Genomic DNA, 25,714 nt, shown 5'->3' on the forward strand with positions numbered 1-25,714 from the left:
CTGGACTATAACATTTATATTCAGTACTTCTTTACTGTATGTGGATAATCATGAAACATCTATCCCTGCCAGATAGTAAACTCAGGACAGTGCTCTAGCTGCTATTATTTTTTCTCTATCCTTTGTCTTCTCGTTGCCCCAGGCAGTTGCTCACATTATATGTTTAAGAAATGCTCATCGAACTTTTTAAATTTGGAAGCACTATTAGCTCTTTTTTAGAAATCTTTTGAGTTTCTGAATTAAAATCCATGAAAAATATGTGAAATGAAGACTTAAAAATATCCTGTTCCGTATGTGGTCTGAAATAAGACTCAAGATTAGTATAATAATGGTTAATAATTTTATATTTGGATTTTGGTTTTAAATATGCCTTAAATTTGTTTCATCTAAGATTTTGAAGAGGGTTATTAACATGTTTGATACGTTTTTGCTCTCTCCCTTAAGAACCGTGATACAGAAACTTCACATTCATTTACTAAGCAAGAAATTGAAATATCTTTTTGCAATTTTTCTTTCCAGTGCACATGACATACCTAAGCAGCCAGTGGTACGTTTTAAAAGGAATAAACATCACAAAGGATCCATTTACTGTGTGGCCTGGAGTCCCTGTGGGCAGTTACTTGCGACAGGGTCAAATGACAAATACGTCAAAGTGCTGCCCTTCAATGCAGAGACTTGTAATGCAACAGGTAGGGGCCGAGTATGTAAGCAGTAGCCCCCTAGTGTGTTCTTTATGTTTGCCCATGCGTGTCTCTGATACAGCTCTGTCCTGTTTTTTGTAAGATCTAAGAATATACCCTTAAGAATTGTTTTACGTTCCCATTGCTTGCATTTGTGCGGCATTATTCTTTTTTAGTAAGTTCTTACAAGGTGGCTGGGTGAATAACTTCCAGAATTGTATTCGTGAATATTTTCTAGAGTATCTGTTTTTTTCTTTCATTTTCTTTTGAGGTAAAAGCCAAGAAGGTAACTCTGTATATAGCTCTGTTTTAGTGATGATGGTAACTGAGTCGATATTTTGATTTCTTGAAGATTTTTTTTTATTCAGTAACATGAAATTGATTATTATATCAATCCCCAAATGACTATAGAGCATACCATTCTACCATTCTCCTCCTCTTGGTCAGTTTGGAGGCAGTTTAACAATCTTTAAATTATCACAGTAAGTTGAGCAGCGTCTTTTTTTAAAATTCTTATTGCTGTTTCAGGACCGGATCTGGAATTTAGTATGCATGATGGGACAATTAGAGACTTGGCATTTATGGAAGGCCCAGAAAGTGGTGGAGCTATTTTGATAAGTGCTGGAGCAGGGGATTGTAACATTTATACAACTGACTGTCAGAGAGGACAGGGCCTCCATGCTCTGAGTGGACATACTGGTATGTGATATCAGTCTCAGATGCTACTCTTCTTTATGTTCATCCCATGCTTTTTTCCCCAATGCATTTTCATTAGTGAGGGTATATTGCATCAAAAGGGATTTCTTCAGGAGAAGAACATTTTATTTAAAAAATTAAGTCATGAACTTTGGTAACAGCACAGTAACTGTAGCTGACATTTTCCTGTTTGCTAAAGCCTTTACTTATGCACAAAATTCCTTAATTTAACCCTCACAACAACCTTATAAGCCTGAAGTTCTGTCTCCATTTTATACGTGAAAAAAGCAAGACTTGAAAAGGCAAAATGACTTGCTCATTATCTTACGACTGAACATGACAAAACAGAGGTATCTCCCCAGGTCTCTCCCTTCCAAAGCTGGTAATGTATCCCCGCAATCCTGTGTTTCCTCTTTGGAAAATTTGCCATAATTTCAAATGGTACTTTTTTTTTTCGTACTGGTTATGATGTCCTGAAATATTTGACTCACCACAAAAGGTTTATGATTTTGATACAAGTTTTACTGAATTTAATTTTTTGAAAATTGCCAATATATTCGATATATGTGGAAAATCTCTACCATACAGTTTGAGTAACTACATTATAAACACGCTCAACAATAAAGAATACTTAGCTTTGAATGTGTTATAGAAAATTACTGTCCCACAGTAATAACTGACTCTCTGATCTCTTATAGGGCATATTTTAGCACTTTATACTTGGAGTGGCTGGATGATTGCATCTGGTTCCCAAGATAAGACTGTTAGGTTCTGGGATCTTCGAGTACCAAGCTGTGTTCGTGTTGTTGGCACAACTTTTCATGGAACTGGTAGGTTTTTCTGGAATTTAAATACATTTATATGAGAAAGAAACTTTATAAATTGCATTGACCTACTTCTTCTCCCCTGCAAAATATGTTAAAAAATAGGAACAATATAAACTAAATACTTGGTATTTTATTGAGTAAATTCTTACTTTAAATTTACTTTAAATTCTTAAATGCCTTCATCTGTTATTTTATTTGTAAAAATGATATTCAGCTAAGGAAACCGAGACCCAGGGAGATTAAGTATCATGCACTAATTATTCTGTAAGCAGGGCATTTTAGAACCTAGACCTTTTAAAAGAACATTTTTAAGTGCATACATATGGCAGAAATTGAAATGGAACAAAAGGTTATAGATCATTTTCTTCCTATTCCCATTTCTTCGTGTCTTTCCCTAAGGGAGCAGTTTCTTATTTATTATTCTAGAAATACTCTGTAAGTATATAACCAAATGTTTGTGTACATTATAATTTCCCTTCTGCTTTAAACACACATATACACAGACACAAATTGTAGCATATTTGCCTTACTTTTTTAACTTAACATGGATTGCTCCATGTAAACTGAGGTTACTGCTCTTTGTGTTATATAGATCACCTTTTAAAATATTGGTATCTTAAGAGTGACACAGTATTCTGCCATTATTTTTATTTTAGAGTCCCTTTTCTGCCTTTCTATTTTTTAATAGCAATTCTAAGGTACTTTTCCAAGTGAAAACGCCTGTCTTACATTCTTTTTTTTTTGTCTTACATTCTTAATTTTTTTGTTTTCTTTGAAATGCTTTTTCCTGTCAGCTTTCGTGGACACTGTTCTGTACTTTGAATCAACTCAGATATGTTCTTTCACTTGTCTTCTCATGGTCAAGTGTTTCTCATATTTGGTCTTAGCTCTTTCTAGCACCTAGCCAGAAAAGTCTTCTTTACCTTAATTGGGACCTTATTGTTATTTCTATCTTTGAACTTAATTTTTTCCTTTAGACTTTTTATCAGTACTTAAGACTATATATTTGTGTGTTTTTTGCTGGTCTCCTTCAATATACATAGATTTTAAGTTTCACAAAGCAGCAGTCATATATATTTTATTTCTCAGGGTAGATTTAGCACCTACCATAGTGCCTGGCCCAAAGCAGTAGTGTTGTAATAACTGTTGAATAAATGAACCTAGATTTCTGTTGTAACCATAAACTTCACATGTGTAAAGCTAAACGCATTATATCCTCTCTTCTTCTCATTTTCTTTCCCATGTTTTGACAATGGTTCTCTTATTTCCTCATGCACCTAGATTTGAAATCTGGGGCTCATTTTTCACTTCCTTTTTTTTGCCCCCAATCAGGCAGTTAATTGCCAAGACTATTGATTGTTTATTCAGTTTTTTCCTGAAATCTGTGTGTCAACATTCAGGCTCTTATTCTCTTGATTATTTTGCTATTCTATCTTATCTTACAGTGGGTTCCCTTCTGTAGTCTGTCCATTTTAATTTGATACACACTTTCACGTAGATTAATCTTCCTAGAGCACTCCTTCGATCATACTTGAAGAGTATGATATACTCTTTAGGAGTATACTTCGATACTCCTTAAAGAGTATCTAGTCTCTTGCTTAGAAACCTGCAGTGATGTTGTATTCTGTACAGGAACAAGCTCACACCCTACAGTCTGGCTTTCAAGATGCTTGACAGGTTTAGCCCTAACCTGCCTTTATGTCTTAGCTACAAGCTACCTTTTATGTTACCGTGTTAAATCAAGTAACTCCAGCCAAACTAAAGTACCTATCCTTAAATGTTTTTATTCTTTTCCTTTAAACATCTTCTCATGTAATTCTTCCTGATAGCCTCTTTTCTCTATCAAAAATTCAAGCAAAGATTATTTTTAATTACATGTATGTGTAATACATGTAAATGCATTCTCTCTTATTTATACTGTTTACTGTTCTTCAAGATCTGACGTATGTCCCTTTTTTCTGTGAAGTCTTCCCAGGCCACTTCGGTCTACAGTAGTGTTTGTGAAACTTATTTTCTTTTTTTTCTTTATGTGAACCTTATTTTCATTATTGCTTCCCCTAAGGGGAAAACAAAATTAACTTTTTTCCTAACAAGAGAAATTAAATACTAAGGAATGAGATTTTGGTTTGGTAGGGCTAAACTTTGAAGGGCTACAAACCCTTGTTAACATTTAGGATTTTCTTTGTCCCCTGAGAACCATTTTGCACCCCCTTGGAGGCATTGTTGTGTGGCATAAAGGGTCTGACCTGTGGACTCAGAGCTTATTTTTTGTTCAGTTCCTGTTGGTAGTTAATCATGTGTTGCTTAGAGATATTTCCCACACTGTGTCCTAAGGCATATTTTGTTATTTAATTTTTTGTTCCCAGCTAGACTCCGAGCTAGGCATAGGAGAATTCTGGACACTTAATCAGCAGTGAGAACACTGCATTGGGAAAAGTGGCTCATCTATTGCACTCTAGGTAATGCTCCAGGGGGTTCTCTCTGAGGACCAAAAAAAAAAAAAAAAAAGATCTTTCTCATTCCTCACAGAATCTTGCTTCTAAGGATGCAAGTATTTATTAGTTGACTATTGGATTCTTCCATAACTGAACAGTATTAACATGCTGTATTAAATCTTTAGTGTATGATTCAGTGAAAATAAATAGCTGTTGATGTTTAACTGTACTGATTTTTGCATATTGAAACTTTCATTCCTCCTGCTCTATAGGCAGTGCAGTGGCATCTGTAGCCGTAGATCCCAGTGGCCGTCTTTTAGCCACAGGACAAGAAGATTCCAGCTGCATGTTATATGACATAAGAGGAGGAAGAATGGTACAAAGTTACCACCCTCATTCCAGTGATGTCCGCTCTGTTCGATTCTCTCCTGGAGCTCACTACTTGCTAACAGGATCCTATGATATGAAAATAAAGGTGACAGACCTACAAGGTGATGGAAGTTGCTCTTCCCCCTTTTTTAAAGTCTTTCCTATTGTATTTGGGATCTTTCTTTTATGTTAATCTAGTGTGATTGACTATACATCATTTTCAAGTTTCAGTTTTATAGTTTTTATGAGCAAATTACTTGGTAATACATTGTGATGAATTGTGACAAATTATTAAACCTAGTGAATAGTTTTACTTTTATTGTTAAATGGTTTCTAAAATATTTAAAAGAATCAATATTTATTATATTGGATCATTTTGAGTTCAACGATAGTAAATGTTAAAATATACATTTATGTACTCCTATTTACTCCTACTTTAAAATACTTAGGGTATTAATATAATCTATATATTTCCAGTGTCTAGTTTTGTTTTTAAACATATATTAAGCAGATGTTTATTGTATACCAACTAGGGACAGATAGATGAATAAGACAGGTAACTTTCTTACAGATGGAGATTATACTTTAGAGGCCAATAAAAAGCAAACTAATAAACAATGTAATTTTAAGTATTGGCTAGTGCTATTAAAAAATTATCAAGGTAAGAGAAAGTAACAAGGTAGACAGGGGAAACCTATGCTAGACAGGCTAGAGGAGGTCTCACCAGGAAGTGCCATTTGCACAGAGACCTGATGAGAAGAACAAGCCATGCCAGGACCCTAGGAACAGACCACAGGTCAAGGTACTGAGGCAGGAATGAGTTTGGTTTAATCATGACACTACAGGAAACTAGTGTGGCTGGAATTTAGTGAACCAAGGGAAACAGAGGCAGGAGAATAAATCAGAGGCAGGGTTTTGTAGGCGTTTTAAAAAGCAGAATAAGAATCCTTTGGAAGATTTAAAACAGGGAGTGATATGGTCTGAAATTTTAAAAAATAATTTTGAGTTATGGGGACAGTGGATTATAAGTATAAATATTAGTGAGAAAGCAACTGGACCAGTTCCATGGGAGATGATGGTGGCTTGGACTAGGGTTGTAGAGGGGGAGGTGTAATAGTAAGAAGTTACTGAATTAGGAATATATTTTAATTTGTTTCCATTAGATTTGGGCAGGGAGAGAAAAGGAATCAGTGCTGATTCCTAGGTTTTTGGCATGAGCAAAGCAGATGGTACCATTAATTGAGATGAGGAAGACAGGTAGAGAGAGAAACAGGTTTAGGCAAGAAAATCAAGAGTTTGCTTTAAACAAGTTAAACTTAAGATGACTGTTAAGGCAATCAAATGAGATGTCAAATAGCTGCTTGTATACTAGCCTGAAACTCAGGTGGAGAAGTCAAGGTTGGAGATGAAATAGGCATGGATGGTGTAAGTATATAAATGGCTATGGTAGCATGGTACTAGATGAAATTTTGTAGCAGGTGAGGGAGAAAGGAAACAAATCTGCAAGCTGACTGCCGGGTTCACCAGAATTTAAGTCAGGAAGAAGAGGGCAGTCATCAAAGGAGACTGGGGTGTCGTGGCACTGAAGTCGAGGAGATAGGAGTGAGCGAGTTTCAAGGGGAGAGTGGCAGCAGTGTCACGTTGCTGTGTAGGTGTTACCAAATGCTGCTCATGTAAGTAGGTCTTCAGTGATTTAAACTGTTTAAACTTTCCAATGTACTATATTCATGTGTTAGGCTTTTATACACTGTAGTATCTTAAAGTAATAGGAAGCCTATGAAATCTATACATATTCTGTGATGTAAATCAAATCTCTTTTCTTTAATTTAGGAGACCTCACCAAACAGCTTCCTATAATGGTGGTGGGGGAACACAAGGACAAAGTGATTCAGTGCAGATGGCACACCCAGGATCTTTCCTTCCTGTCATCCTCTGCAGACAGAACTGTAACCCTCTGGACTTACAGTGGATAGAGTACAGCCAATGCCAGTCTATGCAGTGAAAGCAGAGACTTAAGACTACTGAGTTGTGAACGTTACGAATTTGAAGAACATGGGCTGACCTGGAAAGTGGCTTAGCACGAGGAAGCCCCTTCTTACCATGTACCCCTGTGATAGGAGCTGTTGCTGGTGGCATTCTGCAGTGCTTTGCGTCTTCACGTGAGCGCGTGCTGCTGTGACCTGCTGTCTGTAGTCTTGTTGCCAAAGCCTGCGGAAGAGCTCTTATGTTAGTGTGCCCTCAAAGTCAAGGTGGATGATGTGTGTTCAGTTTAGTATTAAATGCATTCCTTGGTCTTTGCCTAAATAACAGTTTTATATACATACTGAAACTGAACTATACTTTAAGCATATTACTACATGTAATGCAACCAAGTTCTACACAGATTAAACATAGGTATTCAGAAACTACTTTTGCTTTTCTCACAACCCCTGAGGATACTGTATCACTTTTCAGCTAGAGGTCAAAATTTTATGTCTCTCCAGTTACATTGTTACTTTAACTAAGGATCATTATGGTGTTTTAAAATGGATGGAAACCTGCTTCTTAGTGCATTATGTGGTATAGACCTTTTCTTTTTTCTTAAACCCAGGGATATAATTATTACTTTCTCATATTATTTTGTTTCAGGCTTAAAAGGTAAACATGTTTGCTTCAGAAACTTGTTCATTTCAATTTTTTGAATGCAACAAGATACCTCCCTTCTAAACTGTACTGTAGGCAGAGCAGCAGCGTTATGTGATGCAACACTTGATGGTACAGTAAATTTACTGGCTAGCATTTTTCCTCTTAAAAATTTAAAACTTTGCCATAGACTATAGCATGGCTTGAAATGCTATGTCTGCATGATAATTTAAAATGGGAAATTTAAATTTTGCACTCCAAAAGCTTATTTGGACTTTTTTTCTTGCACTGTTTTGTGTAATTCAGAATAATGGTTTTATTTCTATGGTATTGTAGATCCTAACATTTATGTACCTTTATTTTCATATTGTACAGTAATTTACTTTAAATTATTAAATAGGCTATTTATTTTAAATGCATTTGAGTTGGTTCTAATTATTGAACTGTCTGTGCACTGTATGTAGCAAGCATTTTTAATCTATTGTATACAAGTGGAAAGGGTATTAGAAGTGTAACTGTGCTATTATTTCAATAAAGACCTCTTCACACCTAAACTATTCCTGTCTCAGTGTCTGTGATTTTAAGTTTAGAACGCTGTTTCTCCAGTTTACTCGGCAGTAGTGTGGCCAGTAGATGAGCCTCACAATCACTTTCTTTTTAAATTTCTTGTAGTAATTTACTTTTTTATTTTATATATTTATTTATTTTCCATTTATTTTTATTAGTTGGAGGCTAATTACTTTACAATAATGTAGTGGTTTTTGTCATACATTGACATGAATCAGCCATGGAGTTACATCTGTTCCCCATCCCGATCCCCCCTCCCACCTCCCTCTCCACCCGATTCCTCTGGGACTTCCCAGTGCACCAGGCCCGAGCACTTGTCTCATGCATTCAGCCTGGGCTGGTGATCTGTTTCACCCTAGATAATATACATGTTTCGATGCTGTTCTCTTGAAACATCCCACCCTCGCCTTCTCCCACAGAGTGCAAAATTCTGTTCTGTACATCTGTATCTCTTTTTCTGTTTTGCATATAGGGTTATCGTTACCATCTTTCTAAATTCCATATATATGTGTTAGTATGCTGTAATGGTCTTTATCTTTCTGGCTTACTTCACTCTGTATAATGGGCTCTAGTTTCATTCATCTCAGTAGAACTGATTCGAATGAATTCTTTTTAATGGCTGAGTAATATTCCATTGTGTATATGTACCACAGCTTCCTTATCCATTTGTCTGCTGATGGGCATCTAGGTTGCTTCCATGTCCTGGCTACTATAAACAGTGCTGCGATGAACATTGGGGTGCACGTGTCTCTTTCAGATCTGGTTTCCTCGGTGTGTATGCCCAGAAGTGGGATTGCTGGGTCATATGGCAGTTCTATTTCCAGTTTTTTAAGAAATCTCCACACTGTTCTCCATAGCGGCTGTACTAGTTTGCATTCCCACCAACAGTATAAGAGGGTTCCCTTTTCTCCACACCCTCTCCAGCATTTATTGCTTGTAGACTTTTGGATAGCAGCCATCCTGACTGGCGTGTAATGGTACCTCATTGTGGTTTTGATTTGCATTTCTCTGATAATGAGTGATGTTGAGCATCTTTTCATGTGTGTGTTAGCCATCTGTATGTCTTCTTTGGAGAAATGTCTGTTTAGTTCTTTGGCCCATTTTTTGATTGGCTCATTTATTTTTCTGGAATTGAGCTGCAGGAGCTGCTTGTATATTTTTGAGATTAATCCTTTGTTTCTTCATTTGCTATTATTTTCTCCCATTCTGAGGGCTGTCTTTTCACCTTGCTTATAGTTTCCTTTGTTGTGCAAAAGCTTTTAATTAGGTCCCATTTGTTTATTTTTGCTTTTATTGCCAATATTCTGGGAGGTGGGTCATAGAGGATCCTGATGTGATTTATGTCGGAGAGTGTTTTGCCTATGCTCTCCTCTAGGAGTTTTATAGTCTCTGGTCTTACATTTAGATCTTTAATCCATTTTGAGTTTATTTTTGTGTATGGTGTTAGAAAGTGTTCTAGTTTCATTCTTTTACAAGTGATTGACCAGCACCACTTGTTAAAGAGGTTGTCTTTTTACCATTGTATATTCTTTCTCCTTTGTTGAAGATAAGGTGTCCATAGGTTCGGGGATTTATCTCTGTGCTTTCTATTCTGTTCCATTGATCTATATTTCTGTCTTTGTGCCAGTACCATTTTTAATCCTTCCGAACTGCATAACTTTTGTGTCTTCTCTTATTCACTATCTAAAGAACTTTCTACCCTGAATATACTGTGAAAGTTGATTAATAAAAGCCAGGAAAAATGTATAAATTCTAAGTTAGACTGCAGCTACATTGAATTGAGTACGTTAGAAATGAAATCTGATTAGTTTGTGGCTATTCAATAGTACCGTTTTCCTACCTCTCAGGTATGCAGAAGGGAATTTTGCTAAAAACATGCCATTCTCCTTTAGTGTACTTTCATACTTAGCACTACACATTCCAGATATTATAGCAGGTCATTCAGTGTTTAAAAGTAGGAAAAAAAGGGGGGGGCGGCAATTTCTTGAGGTAAACCAGATCAACTTAATGGTAAAAAGTGTTCATGAAATTATGTCTTCTACTTCCATCACTGTCAGGAGGAAAACTTGAACATCCTCCCATATGTTGGGTATTCATTTTCACTTTGCAGTGCATTAGATAATAAGCACTAAAAATTATCCTATTTCAATAGCTATCTGGTTACATGTCATTTTTCCTGTGCATCCACACTGTCTTCTGCAGGGAAGTAAATAGATTCTTGGAGGTTCATGTGAAAGAGAAGAGAACTGGAGTATCTACATTCTCTGACTCCTCAGTTGGGGGTTCATGGAAGGAGAGTGGGGATGGGAGGGTGGTACAGACCTTCTTGATTTCTCCCTGGCAGAAGCTTCAGAGGTCTGATTCAGGTTTCATTTTTATTTTATTTTTTTGGCCACACCATGCAGCTTGTGGGATCTTAGTCCCCTAACTAGGGACTGAACCTGTGTCACGGCAATGAAAGTGCTGAGTCTTATCCACTGGACTTCAGGGTATTACTCAAATTTCATTTTTTAAATGTTTTAAGTGTTTTTAAAAATTGAGATAAGCCAAAAGACATAACAGTGAAAGGGTAACCCATGAAATAAGAGAAAATACTTGCAAGTCATGTCTAATAAAGGATTAATATTCAGAATATATAAATATCTCCTATCAAAAATCTAATTAAAAAATGGGCAAAAGACTTGAATAGACATTTCTTCAAAGATGACAGACAAATGGCCAATAAGCATGTGAAAAGGTACTCTATCACTAATTAGGGAAATGCAGTTGAAAACCACTTCACACCCAGTAGGAGAGCCACTATCAAAAAAACAAAAAAATAGGGACTTCCCTGGTGGTTCAGTGGTTAAGACTGTGCTCCCAATGCAGGGGGTACAGGTTTGATCCCTGGTGCAGGAACTAAGATCACACATGCTAGGCAGTGTGGCCAAAAAACAAAAACAAGTAGGATGTGGAGAAACTGGAAGTCTTGTGCACTGTTGAAGGGAATACAAATGGTGCGGCTGTTGTGGAAAACAGTATGGTGGTTCCTCAAAAAATGAAAAACAATTACTGTTTGATCCAGCAATCCCACTTATAGGTATATATGGTCAAAATAATCGAAATCAGGATCACAAAGAAATACTGTTCATTGATGTTCATAGCAGCATGACTCACAAGAGCCAAAAGGTGAAAGAAACTGGAGTCCAACAGATAAGCTGTGGTATACAATACAATGGGATAATTTCAGCCTTTAAAAAGGAAGGACATTTTGATACACGTTATAACATGGTTGATCCTGAGGATATTATGCTAAGTGAAATAGGCCAGTCACAGAAAGACAAATATTGTATGATTCCACTCAAGGTACCTGGAGTAGACAAATTCATAGAGATGAGTATCTTTGGTGGTTGCCCTGGGCAAAGAGGAAGTAATTTTAAAACATGCACAGAGTTTCAGTTTTGCAGGATGAAAAGATGTATGGAGATGGGTGGTGGTTCTACTTGCACAACAATATAAATATCCTTAATGACAACTCTACTCTTAAAAATAGTTAAGATGATAAATTTTGTGTCAGGTGTATTTTAGTTTAAAAAAAATTGTGAAAAACAACATGCACACTCAAGTGTACTACATAATATGCCAAATTTTAACATACTTTGAAATTTGCTGCCAATAATTTATGTACACCTCTCATTCCTCCTAATGTGTAAAAATCATTATTTCCTCTTTGGAGAATTTTCTGAACCTGCAAGGCCAGTACTTAAGGACAAAAATCAAAGCAAAACTTACTATTTCCAATTACCACAAAGCGTGCGCTCCCCAATCCCTCCCTAGGATCCAATACTATAGGACTACTGTTGTCATTAATCATGCCCCATTAAAAAAATTATGCTCAGAAAAGATTTACGGGTTTTATTGCAATTGTTAAGTATTCGAGAACTTAGAGAAAATAAATCGATAAGAAAATACGCTTCGTACCCGTTTAATACATTTGGCTTCGAAGTAAGATCTCACTTGCAGAGTTCAGCTTATGAGGATAAAAGTCGCTCAGTCGTGTCCGACCCTTTGCGACCCCATGGACTGCAGTCTACCAGGCTCCTCCTTCCATGGGATTTTCCAGGCAAGAATACTGGAGTGGGTAGCCATGTCCTTCTCTAGGAGATCTTCCCGACCCAGGGATTGAACCTGCGTCTCCTGCTTTGTAGGCAGACGCTTTACCATCTGAGCCACCAGGGAAGTCTTAAAGAAACTGAGGCCTAAAACAGGCCGACGAAGGCTGGCCCCGCCCCCTTGACGGGCTAATCAGCCGCGCGTCCGGGAAGGCCATAGAGCCGCCGGCCGAGCGAATCGATGAGGACGCGCTCTAGTCAGGCCCCCAGCTGAAGTGCTCGGCGGCTTGCGAGGCGGCTGGCCATCTTCAATAGCTGCCAAGGCTGGAGTCTGTCTTCCCGGAGAGGCAGGCGGGCGACCCGAGACGTGAGTCCGCGAGGTCGGTTGCGTTTGTGCAGCGGGCGGGTTCCGCGGGCGGCGGCGGCGCAGGCGAGGCCAGGGGCGCTGTCGGGGCCTGCGGGGAACTTCGGAGCGCGGCGTTGACTGGGGTGGGCGAGCGACCTGCCCCCTTATCTTACCGGCCAGTTGGCGGCCCTAACTCTGGCTGCCGCGCGGTTGCTCTCACTTTATGCGCTTCGAAGAGCGTCCTCGGGAAAAGGGGCAAGACGCGCAGAACGTTGAGCCGCGAGCAAACGTTGACTTTTGTTGGCTTCAGTTATCTCTGAAAACTTTAAAAACAATCTGAACGAATACCGTCAGCAGAATGGCTCGGATTTGGTTGTAGTTTTCAAAAACTACAAATTAATTTGAATGTTAAAATTAGAGATGAATATTTATGAGCGGGTGGTGAAAAACAATGACATTTTTCACTCTGATGGTGGTTATGAAGCTGTGGTCCCCAGACTAGCTTTCTCATCATTATTATCATCGTCGTCCTCATCTAAGAACTGTTAGAAATGCTCTCAAGTTTGAGAATCACGGCTCCAGGAAACTACACAAACGCACGCGAACTAAATTGCAACCCCCTGATTTCTATGCCCTTCAGTTGACTCTAATATCCAAGTTAATTTTCTTACTCATTTCACGTGTAAACTCGTTGAAATCAGATGTGCCTCTTTTATGCCGATTTCCACTTAGTGGCTGGCAATCTCTTTGGAGATCTCTTTGTTGGTAGCTGCCTAGTCTAGTATCGCCTGTTACAGCCCACTCTCTGCATTTCCCACTTTGTAGAGATGGGATCCCGCAGTTCCTCTCCGCCTTCTCAGAATAGCCCCTGAGGACCTTTGGCATCTTGCCCTGGAGAGGCAGTTTTTAGGTCGAGCCAGTCTGGGTTGGAGGGCTTCCCTGATAGCTCAGTTGGTAAAGAATCCTGCAATGGGGGAGACCTGGGTTTGATTTCTGGGTTGGGAAGATCCCCTGGAGAAAGGAAAGGCTACCCACTCCAGTATTCTGGCCTGGAGAATTCCATGGACTGTGTAGTCTGGGTTGGACCGCATAACAGCTGAGTGGCCTTGGGCAAGTTACTTATTTTTCTAATCTGTAAAATGAAGATAACAATGGTACTACTTTTAAGAGTTCTTGTGAGGATTAAATGAATGAATGTAACCGGTTTTGGCACATTATCAAATACTTGCTACTATTATTTAACAACTCTGATATTAGCCTCAAAGACTGACAGATGAAAAAAATGATTAAAAAAAATAAAAACTAGGGGAGGGAGACTAATTACTGACAAATAGTAGAATCACAGGTAGCGCCACTGAACTAAACCAAACATACGGTACTTTTCCTTAACACTTTGGGTGAGACGGTAAAGAATCTCCCTGCAATGTAGGAGACCTGGGTTCAGTTCCTAGGTTGGGAAGATCCCCTAGAGGAGGACATGGCAACCCACTCCAGTGTTCTTGCCTGGAGAATCCCAGGGATGGGGGAGCCTGGTGGGCTTCCGTCTATGGGGTCGCACAGAGTTGGACACAACTGAAGCGACTTAGCAGCAGCAGCAGGAGTTCCTTAACCAGGGATTAACCCTGGCCCATGGCAATGAACGTGCAGAGTCCTAATCACTGGACTGCCAGGGAATTCCTTAGTTCTTTTATTTTCATTGAAAATGGTTGATTTACATTGTTGTGTTGATTTCTGCTCTATAGAAGAGTGATTCAGTTATATGTGTATATATATACATTCTTTTTTCTTTTCCGTTATGGTTTATCATAGGATACTGACTATAGCTCTCTGTGCTGTAGAGTAGGACCTTGTTGTTTATCCATTTCAGATATAGCAGCTTGCATCTGCTAACCCCAAACTCCCATTCCATCCCTCTCCCACCCCCTCGGCAACCACATGGCAGTTCTCTATTCACTTACTTAGTTCTTAACTGCTTAGAATTAGGCTCTTCATCATTTTATGAAAGTCATTTCACAGATGACCAGCTGATGAACCAATCCAGTGATTTTTTTCAGACTTTATTTTTCTCAGCTTCTCTGGACTATTTAATTGACTAACACCTCCTTCAGATTAAGCCCCTTTTGGTTTCTACACTTTGCATGTTTTTAGCTTGCCTTCCATTACTCTCATTAGTCTTGAGTCTCCTCTTTTATATTTGAATCTTCTCCAGGCTTTATTCCTTAGCGTAACTCTTTTTTCCCGAATAAAGTATACAGTTATCCAGTATTTCTAAATATCTCTGGAGCGTGAGAGGGATCTTAGGATGCCTTTCCTATCATTATTGTTATCTAGTGTTTTGACTTCACATTTTTAAACATAAAAAGTTTTTTTCAAAAAACTCTCAGTTGTTTATTAAATTTATCAGTATACTTGATTAGTCCCCGTACTCCTTGGTTCTTTTAGACATACCTTTCTTCATTGCGGTTAAACTTCTTTAACATATCCAGAGTCTGTGGGTTGTTGACTTTGTTAGTTTTTTTTATGTCTTAAGAAATTTGTGTTAGTTTGCTAGGGCTACCATGACAGAGTACCCCAGACTGGGCAGCTTAGACAACAGAAGTTTTTCTCAGTTTTGGAGGCTACAAATCCAAGGTCACGGTGTCAGCAGAGTGGGTTTCCTGTAGTCTCTCTGGCTTGCAGCTGGCCGTCTTCTGTGTCTTCATGTCATTCTCCCTCGGACCTGCCTGTGTCCAGATTTCCTCCTATAAGGACGCAGGTCATAGTGGAGTAGGGCCCGTGCTAATGACCCCATTTTAACTTAATCACCTGTTTAGAGATCCTGCCTTCAAATATTCTGAGGAACTGGGAGTTAGGACTTCAACATATGAATTTGGATGGAGGGATATAGTTTAGGTCATAATAGTAGCTTGATTAGTCTTTCCCATAGGGGAAAAAAAAATCCTTTTGTAAAATGTGAAATAGACATACATACAGGAAAGTGTGTAAAATACAGATGTTCACCTTAGCAAGTTACTAAAAAGCAAGCACCGGTGTAATTACAGGTTAAGGAGTAGAACGTTGCCAGTGTCCTCGATGCCCCCCCAGCACCTTTTCCCTTGTCTCACTCCTGATCTTAGAAGGAAGGGTCTCAGTATTTACCAAGTGGAGTGCTTGCTATAGTACTCTGACAAAGTCCCTTTTTATTCTTGGTTTGCTAAATGTTTTATGTTAATCATGAATGAGTTTTCATTCTTTGATACTGGTTTTGGGGGCCTTCTCTTTTTCTTCGTTAATCTTATTATATATAGGGCTATCAGTTTTATTTGTCATTTCAAAGAACCAAGTTTTGGTTTTATCATCTTCCCTGTTACATGTTTGCTTTTTTCTTTTTATTCTTTATTTTTGCATTGAGTTCTTTCCGTGGTTCTTTCTCAGGCCTCAGGTACTTTCCTCCTATGCATGCATGGGTCAGCACTGTGCTGAATACTCAAAGGGGTCTGTTTTGATACCAATTCTCTGAGACTGGGTGTCCGCCAGTTTAATTCTGACACTGCCTATCCAGAGTTAGTGTCCACCCCGCAAGATAAGGTTGTAAGACTTTCCCCGCATAAGATGCATGTCTTAGAGGCCACCTGTACTTTTGACCAACTAACTATAGATTGGGTGGTTCCCACAACCCCATCAGATTGGATAATTCACTAAAATGACTGAAAAGCACTACAGTTAATGGTTACCTTATAAAGAATATAGACGAAGATCGGCCAAATGAAGAGACAGGTAGGGCGAGTCTGCTGGGGAGAATGCAGAGCGCCTGTGTCCTCGTGGAGTCCAGGCATTTCACCATCTGAGCACATCGTGGGTCACCAGCCAGGATGCGTCTCTGAGTTGCAGTGTCCAGAGTGGTTGTTTTCCTGAATAGATACATGTTATTGACGTAGAGATGACTTACAGTGTTTCAGGTGCCCCGTGTGGTGATTCAGTCACACATACACACATGTGTTATTTTTCAGATTATTTTCCATTATAGATTATTACGAGATATTCACTATAGGTCTCTGTGCTATACAGTAAACCCTTGTTGCATATCTGTTTTTTTAAATTAGAAATCTAGCATTCTATTCATACTGAGTCAAATGAGTAGAATCAAAATGTCATAAATTTTTTAGTTAGGCAAAATTAATAAGTTTTCTAAAATATATATAGTATACATACTATTAATTATAGTATAGTATAACATACATATGTATATTATATGCATAATGTATTATTTTTATATAATATATATTAATGTAATATACTTATAATATATTGTAATTATATATAATTATAATATATTACATGTTTTATATATATTTGTGATATATAATATATTATTATAATATTACATATAATATATATATTATGCTATACTGTATATAAATATGAATACAAAAACTTTTCTATGCTTGATAAAGTCTTGAAAAAGAATATCAAAAAAAAGATGGAGAAATTGGAAAAACATAAGCTAAATGAAATGGGAGCACTGAATATGAAATAGAGAAAGTGAAACTAGATAAAAGTAAAAGATCATCATATGGTCCAGTTGTTTTTAAAATAAACATGGTTTCTAGTTTAAAACATATCTGGAGCTCTGGAGGGAAAAAAAAAGGCAATACCTGAGCATTTGTATTTTTCAAGAAATTTCAAGATAATTCTGCTATGCATCAGGATTTTAAAAAGTGATTAAATCTATTAAATGGTAGTTTTGGTGATACAGAATTCTATTATTTTCCTGTTGACCAATCATGATAAAGTGGTATTGAGTTACATAATCACAATAGTAAAAGATGTTTATCTGTTTTCACAATCAATAGCCAGACCAAAAAAAAAGATAATTACAATTGCAAGCCATGATGGGAACATGTGCTGTGCTTCGTCACTCAGTTGTATCCAACTCTTTTCCACTGGAGCCTGCCAAGCTCCTCTGTCCAGGCAAGAATACTGGGGTGGGTTGCCATGCCCTCCTCCAGGGGAATCTTCTCAACCCAGGGATTGAACCCAGATCTCCTGCATCGCATGCGGATTCTTTGCCGTCTACCACCAGAAAAGCCCAGTGTAAAATAATTACATACAATTTGGAAAATCAAGCAGAGTACTGTGGTAAGTGGAAATGCATATGTGTACATGTTTTCATCTGCCCAGCCAGTCTGTGTCTTTTGGTTGGTACATTTAGTCCATTTACATTTAAGGTAATGATTGATATGTATGATCCTGTTACCATTTTCTTAATTGTTTTGGGTTTATTTTCTCTAAGTCTTTCCCTTCTGTTGTGTTTCCTGCCTGAAGAAGTTCCTTTAGCTTTTGTTGTAAAGCTGCTTTGGTGGTACTGAATTCTCATAACTTTTGCTTGTCTGGAAAACTTTTGATTTCTCCATCAAATCTGAAGGAGAGTCTTGCTGGATAGAGTATCCTTGGTTGTAGGTTCGTCCCGTTCATCGCTTTCAATATATCATGCCATTCCCTTCTGGCTTGTAGAGTTTCTTTTGAGAAATCAACTGATAACGTTTTGGGCATTCTCTTGTATGTTATTTGTTGTTTTTCCTTGTTAATATTTTATCTTTGTCTTTAATTTTTGTCAGTTTGATTACTGTGTGTATCAGTGTGTTCCTCCTTAGGTTTGTCCTGCTTGAGATGCTGTGCTTCTCGGACTTGATTGACTATTTTCTTTCCCGTGTTAGGGAAGTTTTTATCTATTATCTCTTCAAATATTTTCTCAGGTCCTGTCTCTCTTCTCCTTCTGGGACCCCTGTGGTGCAAATGTTGGTGCATTTTATGTTGTCCCAGAGGCCTGTTATGCTGTCTTCCTTTTTTTTTTTTCATTCTTTTTTTCTATATTCTGTTCTGTGTGCAGTGATTTCCATCATTCTGTCCTCCAGTTCATTTATCCATTCTTCTGCCTCAGTTATTATGCTGTTAATTTCTTCTAATGTATTATTCATCTCTTTTTTGTTTTTTAGTTCTTCAGGGTCTTTGGTAAACATTTCTTGCATCTTCATTGTTTTCCTGAGCTCCTGGATCATCTTCATTACCATTATTCTGAATTCTTTTTCTGAAAAATTGCCTGTCTCCACTTCATTTAGTTTCTTTTCCGGGGTTTTTTCTTGTCCCTTCATCTGGGACAGAACTTTCTGTTTTAACATCCTAATTAACTTTGTGTCATGTGATTTTTGTTCCAGCTCCTGTGGGATTGTGGCTCTTCTTGCTTCTCCTGTCTGCCCTCTGATGGATGAGGCTAAGAGGCTTGTATAAGCTTCCTGATGGGAGGGACTGGCTGTGGGAAAAACTGGGTCTTGCTCTGGTGTGCCTGGCCTTGCTCTGTAAAGCTTAATCCAATTATCTGCTGATGGGTGGGGTTATGCTCCCTCCCTGTTAGTTTGGCCTGTGGCAACCTAGCCCTGGGGCCTGTGGGCTCTATGGTAGGGTTAATGGCAACCTTCAAGAGGAATTATGCCAAGGGGGACCTTCCAGGACCACCACTGCCAGTGCCCCCGTCCCTGTGGTCAGGCCCTGCCAACCCGTGCCTTCACAGGAGACCCTCCAACACTAGCAGGGAGTTTTGGTTCTGCTCCTCTGCTCTGGGTCTTGGTGCATGTACGATTTTGTGTGTGTCCGCCAAGACTGGAGTTTCTGTTTCCTCCAGTCCTGTGGAAGTCCTATAATCAAATCCTGCTGGGCTTCACAGACGGATTCCCTGGGGATTCTCAGGCTCTTTGTTGGATCCCCAGGCTGGGAAATCTGGTGTGGGATTCAGAACCTTCACAACAGTGGTAGAACTTCTTTGGTATTATTGTTCTCCAGTTTGTGGGTCACCCACCCAGCGGGTATGGGGTTTGATTTTTATTGTGATTGTGCCCCTCCTACCATCTTTCTGCAGCTTTTTTGTCTTTGGATGTGGGGTATCTTTTTTTTTGTGGGTTCCAGCATCCTCCTGTCAATGGTTGTTCAACATCTAGTTGCCATTTTGGTGCTCTTGCAAGAGGAGATGAGCCAAAGTCCAGAATTTTTTTTAATCAGGTTTCATTCCGTAGGCATGATTGATTCATTGGCCACTTGACTGAACTCAGTCTCCAGCGGCCCTCTCATCCCCAGAGGTTGGATGACTGAACAAGTTCAGTCCTCTAATCATGTGCTTGGTCTTTTTTGTTTGTTTGTTAATTGCTTTTGGCTCTGCTGGGTATTCACTTTTGTGTGCGGGTTTTCTTTAGTTTGGGTGTGCAGGCTTCTCATTGCATGGCTCCTTGTTGCGGAACGCAGGCTCTAAGGTGCTCAGGCTTCAGTAGTTGTGGCACATGGGCCCAGGTGCCCCTTGGCATGTGGAATCTTCCCGAAGCAGGGATTGAACCCATGTCCCCTGAATTGGCAGACAGGTTCTCAGCCCCTGGAGCACCAAGGAAGTCCTGCTTGGTTTTTCTGGTGAACAGTCCCCAACCTGAAGCTATCTAGGAGCCTACCACGACAGTCCTGTCAGTTAGGAGAGCTCGAGGGTTTTGAAGGAACTGGATCAGAGATCAGATATTCTTTACCGTATTGCAGGGACCCTCTGCAGACCTCTGGAGGTCTGTCTATGCAGACTTTCCCTCTTATCTCCAGCTCCCTTGGTTTCTCCAAACTCAACTCAAATCTCCTCAAGGGGCCCAGCTGCCTGAATTCTGCCTGAATTCCCTCTCTGGGTGCCTGTGGTCTGGAGACTCTCAAGACAGTCAGCTGGGGCAGTGGAAGGGTTATCCATGTTTGTTTCCTGTCTTTCAAGGATCACCATTCTTGCTTGGTGTTCAGTCTTTAAAACCATTTCGTATGCTTTGTGCAGTGTTCTTTCCTGGTTGTTGAGGCAGGACGGTAAATCTGGTCCCTGTTACTCCATCTTGGCCAGAAGTGGGAGTCTGGGGAGTGCTTTGGAACATGGAGTCACTATGTCATCCTGACCTAAATCCTTTACCTGAACGTTTCCTTTCTAACTCCTAGACTGCTGTACAAAATCCGGTGGTCATTTTATTGTCCTCTGATCACTTGATCTTTCAGCAACGTTTGATACAGTTATCTGTTCCCATCATTCTTCATTTGGCTTCTGGAATAACAGCCTCTCCTGGTCTTCCTCCTGCCTCACTAGTGCTCATTGACATCATCTCTTGTTAGCATCCCCTTGTTCTCTCCAAGTGTTGGCATGCCCCAGGTCTCAGTCTTTTATCTTCATATTAGATCTTGTGGTGCTCTTAGCCAGTCCATGGTTTATCCACCTCATCTACATCTTTGTTGTTCAGTTGCTCAGTTGTGTCTGACTCTGCGACCATGTACTACAGACAGCAAGCCAGGCTTCCCTGTTCATTACCAACTCCCGGAGCTTGCTCAAACTCATGTCCATTGAGTCAATGATGCCATCCAACCACCTCATCCTGTGTCGTCCCCTTCTCCTCCTGCCCTCAATCTTTCTCAGCATCAGGGTCTTTTCCAGTGAATCAGCTCTTCACATCAGGTGGCCAAAGTATTGGAACTTCAACTTCAGCATCAGTCTTTCCAATGAATATTCAGGGTTGGTGTCCTTTAGGATTGACTGCTTTGATCTCCTTGCTGTTCAAGGGACTCTCAAGAGTCTCCTCCAGCACCATAGTTCAAAAGCATCAATTCTTCGGCGATCAGCCTTCTTTATGTTCCTGGTCTCACATCCATATATAACTATTGGAAAAACCATAACTTTGACTAGACGGACCTTTGTTGGCAAAGTAATGTCTCTGCTTTTTAATAATCTCTCTAGGTTAGTCATAGCTTTTCTTCCAAGGAACAAGCATCTTTTAATTTCATGGCTGCAGTCACCATCTGCAGTGATTTGGGGGCCCCCCAAAATAAAGCCTCTCACTGTTTCCATTGTTTCCCCATCTATTTGCCTTGAAGTCATGGGACCAAATGCCGTGATTTCATTTTTCGCCTGTTGAGTTTTAAACCAGCTTTTTCACTCTCCTCTTTCACTTTCAGCAAGAGGCTCTTTAGTTCCTTTTCACTTTCTGCCGTTAGGGTGGCATCATCTGCATATCTGAGGTTATTGATATTTCTCCTGGCAGTCTTGATTTCAGCCTGAGCTTCATGCACCCTGGCATTTTGCATGATGTACTCTGCTTATAAGTGAAATAAGCAGAGTGACAATATACAGCCTTGATGTCCTCCTTTCCCAATTTTGAACCAGTCTGGTTGTTCCATGTCCAATTCTCACTTTTTTTTTTTAGTTTATTTTTAATTGAAAGATAATTGCTTTCCAGTATTGTGTTGGTTTCTGCCAAATACCAGCATTAATCAGCCACAGGTATGCATGTGTCCCATCCCGCCCCGTCCCACTCCTCTCAGTTGTTCCAGAGCCCACGTTTGAGCTTCCCGGGTCTTACAGCAAATTCCCTTTGGCTGGCTGTCTTACACGTGGTAATGTATGTTTCCATGTTACTCTCCATTCAGTGTTGCTTCTTGGCCTGCATGTAGGTTTCTCAGGAGGCAGGTAAGGTGGTCTGGTATTCCCATCTCTAAAGATTTTCCACAGTTTGTTGTGATCCACACAGTCAGAGGCTTTAACATAGTCAGTGAAACTGAAGTAGATGTTTTTCTGGAATTCTGTTTTTCTGTGATTCGATGGATGTTGGCAGTTTGATCTCTGGTTTCTCTGCCTTCCTAAATCCAGTTTGTACATCTGGAAGTTCTCGATTCATGTACTGTTAAAGCCTGACTTGAAGGATTTTGAACATTACCTTGCTAGCATGTGAAATGAGTGCAACTATGTGGTAGTTTGAACATTCTTTGGCATTGCCCTTCTTTGGGATTGGAATGTAAACTGACCCTTTCCAGTCCTGTGGCCACTGCTGAGTTTTCCAAATTTCCTGGCATATTGAGTGTGGCACTTTAACAGCATCATCCTTTAGGATTTGAAATAGTTTATCTACATCTTGAAGGCTCTCAACTGTATTTCTGTAGACCCACTTCTCTCCTTACCTCCATACTGTGTATGGGACGTCTCTATGTGGATATCAGTAAACATTTGAAATGTACTGTGTCCAAAGCAGAACTCTTGATATATCAGAACTTGTTGTCTGCCCACCTGAGTGTCCTTCAGTCTTTTTCCCTTTCTCCCAGTTGCTCTGGTCACAAACCTTAACATCATCCTGAATCTTCTTGTCCTTACTTCTTATATCAAATTTACCAGAATTTCTGCAGTGCATTTCTGTATTAATTACAGTTAGCACAAGATGGTGTAAAGAAACCACCCCCCCAAATCTTAGGACTTACCCTAAAATAAATTAATTTTCATTCACATGAAAGTCAAAAAACATGTTCCCACTTAATAGGTGGCCTTGCATGTGGTTGTTTAGGGTCCCAGCTCCTTCCATAGTCAGGCTCCCCTCCTCTGGGCTCAGCGTCCTCCCCATTCCCTGGTGGGGGTGCAGCTGATGGAAGTTCAAGCAGGGAGGCTTTCATGGGTGTGGTGCATATTTCTTCCACAGCTGTTGCGCTGACCAGGACTTAATTGTCACATACTTACTAGAAGATACCACTTGTTACCATGTGTTTAGAAAGCAGAAGTAATGTTCCTGGTGGCCTGTAAGCTGGGCTTTGCCACGTGTCTTCTTTCTAGTTTCCTGCTTCTGCCCTTCTGTTTCAGCTTCCATAGCAGCCCCAGTGGTTTTAGAATGTAATCCTGACTATCATTTCTGTGCTTAAAACTCTCTAGTGGCTGACTTCCTGTTACACTTAAGTAAAAACCATACTCGTTACTATGGCCTATTCCTCTTCTCCCCTCCAGCTCATTCACAAGACATAGTTCAGAAACCTTGACATCATCCTGAATCTTTTCTCATCCAATTTACCAGCAGTTTCTGCAGTGCACTTCTGTGTTAACGTGGATAGCACAACCTCATGGTGTAAAAAAACAGTTGATCTAGCCTTCTTGTCCATTCTTTGAATGCTTCAAACATAATCCCTACCTGGGCCTTTATGCTTGCTATCTCCTCTCTCTGAATTTTCTTTTCCCAAATTTTTCTACAGTTTATTATTTTTCTGCCTAATATTGTGGTTATGTACCACTGTGTAACAAACCACCCCAAAGTTTAGAGGCTTTAAACCACCATTTTCTCATCTCATGATACTGTGGCTTATGGGCCTCTATTGGACTCAGCTGGGTAGTCATTTTTTCCCACATGATGGTGGCAGATCACCAAGTCAGTTACCAAGGGACTGGACTGGATCCACCAAGAGGACTCACCTACATGACTGGTGGTTAATGTTGGCTGCCAATTGGGAGATCAGTGTGCCCCTACACGTGGGGACTCCTGGTGACTTAACCTTTTCACAGCGTGGTGGCTGAGTTCCGTGGGAGGGTCCTCAAAATCAAATGCTCCAAAGTAGTAAAGTAGAGGCAGCTGATCCTGGTATAGGGTGGGCCAGGCCATCTACACCTTTGTCTTGTGTTGTTTTCCTTATAGGACTTATCACTATCTGAAATTACTTTTTTGTCCATTTATTGTCATCCCCCACTAGAATGTAAGTTTCTTAAAGACGACCTGACTGGTCTAGTTTCCTATTAACCCCATCACGACAGTGCTCAGAATCCAGCAGGTATTTTGTAAATGTTGAACAAAGGAGTGCTGAACTTTTCCCCAGGTCGTATTCTTATTCTCAGTTTCTTTAAGTTAATGGTGTCACTGTTCTTGTTGATGGTGGGCCTTGAAATCTTAGAGTCCTGTCTGTCATCGTTCTCCTTTTTTCCTTCTATGTGCATTCAGCTGCCAGGGTCTGTAGAATTAATCTTTAAAATGTGTCCTGTGGGTTCTTTCTGGTCTCATTGCCACCACTGTTTCAGATCAACATCCTTTTCTACTTCAGCCTCCTTTTGAACTGTCTGGTTTCATCTTCCCCAAATATAGTTCCCATCCCCCTTGAAAACTATTGTTAGCAGGTAAAATTAGTTATAAGCTTTTTACTTTGGCAGAGTCATTGCAGCCCACCTCTCCAGCTCTGCGTTCCACTATGTGCATCCTCATGTTTCCAGGTTCTGAGACGAACATGTTGCTTTCTGCCTCCCATGTCTCGCACTCTTAGAATGTTGCCCATGCTTCACAGTCTATTTCCATACCCATTCCTCCATAAAATCTTCCCAGTTGCTCCCAGTCAGATGTGCTGTTTCATCCTTTCAGCCCTTGAAGCGCTTTGAATCCCTGCTGAGGCCTTGATTGTTTGCACTTGCTGCTTACATTACTGAGTGTCTTTCACTTGCTGGCCACTGGAGAGGGGTGGGGCATGATGGAGGAGAGGGCATTGCTGCTGCTAAGTCGCTTCAGTCCTGTCCGACTCTTAGCGACCCCACGGACTGCAGCCTACCAGGCTCCTCCGTCCATGGGATTTTCCAGGCAAAAGTACTGGAGTGGGGTGCCATTGTCTTCGGAGAGGGCATTAGGAAGGTGAATTCAGACTTGAGTAAGGAGTTAACCTTCTCTGGAAAAGTTTACATTATAGTGCTGTGGTTTTCTACCTTCATTGTGTGACTGAACCAGCAGGGGAGCTTTGAAAATCCCTTCACCTGGTTTTGACTAAAAAGATGCACAACGTGAGAGTTGCGAGTTAAGTTTTATTTAGGACAAAATGAGAGCTGCAGCCAGGAGACAGCACCTCAGGTAGCTCTGAGAGACTGCCCTCCAGGCTCCTTTGTCTATGGGATTCTCCAGGCAGGAATACTGGAGTGGGTTGCCATTCCCTTCTCCAGGGGATCTTCCCGACCCAGGGATCGAACCTGGGTCTCCTGCATTGCAGGCAGATTCTTTACCATCTGAGGCACCAGGAAAGCGCCCAGGGGAAGGTAAATATATGATTTTGATGAAGGGGGAGTTCAGTGCAATCAGGTCTTACTTTATAAATGGTTTTCTGCTAGTCACAAGGAGCTGATGTCACCATGAGTGGATTTAGTGCTTTTCTAGATATGAGGAGATGCAAGGATTGGGATCATGAAAACAGTTCCCAAAAATATCTGTCTAAAGAGCTCTTCTTCTGGTTTCCCTGGAGCTCAGAGCACCTCATTCTCTGCCCTGAGTTCCCCTCA

At 40.0% G+C, this 25,714-nt stretch overlaps 2 protein-coding genes across 9 annotated transcripts in view; both read left to right on the forward strand.

Moving 5' to 3' along the window:
• Positions 1-8,183, forward strand: part of WDR47 (WD repeat domain 47) — a 58,065-nt gene extending 49,882 nt beyond the window's left edge. For 3 of the 5 annotated variants that reach the window (XM_065907579.1, XM_065907583.1, XM_065907588.1), the window contains 5 exons: positions 520-688; positions 1,202-1,379; positions 2,075-2,206; positions 4,911-5,129; positions 6,838-8,183. In XM_065907579.1, the coding sequence (XP_065763651.1) occupies positions 520-688; positions 1,202-1,379; positions 2,075-2,206; positions 4,911-5,129; positions 6,838-6,980 (841 nt within the window). In that variant the 3' untranslated portion in view covers positions 6,981-8,183. Of the gene's footprint in view, positions 1-519; positions 690-1,201; positions 1,380-2,074; positions 2,207-4,910; positions 5,130-6,837 lie in introns of all 5 variants that reach the window. The other 2 variants (XM_065907580.1, XM_065907596.1) reach the window with 2 other exon arrangements.
• Positions 8,184-12,517: 4,334 nt separating this feature from the next.
• CLCC1 (chloride channel CLIC like 1) overlaps positions 12,518-25,714 on the forward strand; it is a 31,338-nt gene continuing 18,141 nt past the window's right edge. For 3 of the 4 annotated variants that reach the window (XM_065907631.1, XM_065907644.1, XM_065907645.1), the window contains exon 1: positions 12,518-12,667. The gene's annotated coding sequence lies outside the window, so the exon portion shown is untranslated. The remainder of the gene's footprint in view (positions 12,668-25,714) is intronic. The other variant, XM_065907637.1, reaches the window with a different exon arrangement.

Source organism: Muntiacus reevesi, chromosome 1, assembly GCF_963930625.1.
Source record: "Muntiacus reevesi chromosome 1, mMunRee1.1, whole genome shotgun sequence".
Lineage (NCBI taxonomy): Eukaryota > Metazoa > Chordata > Mammalia > Artiodactyla > Cervidae > Muntiacus > Muntiacus reevesi.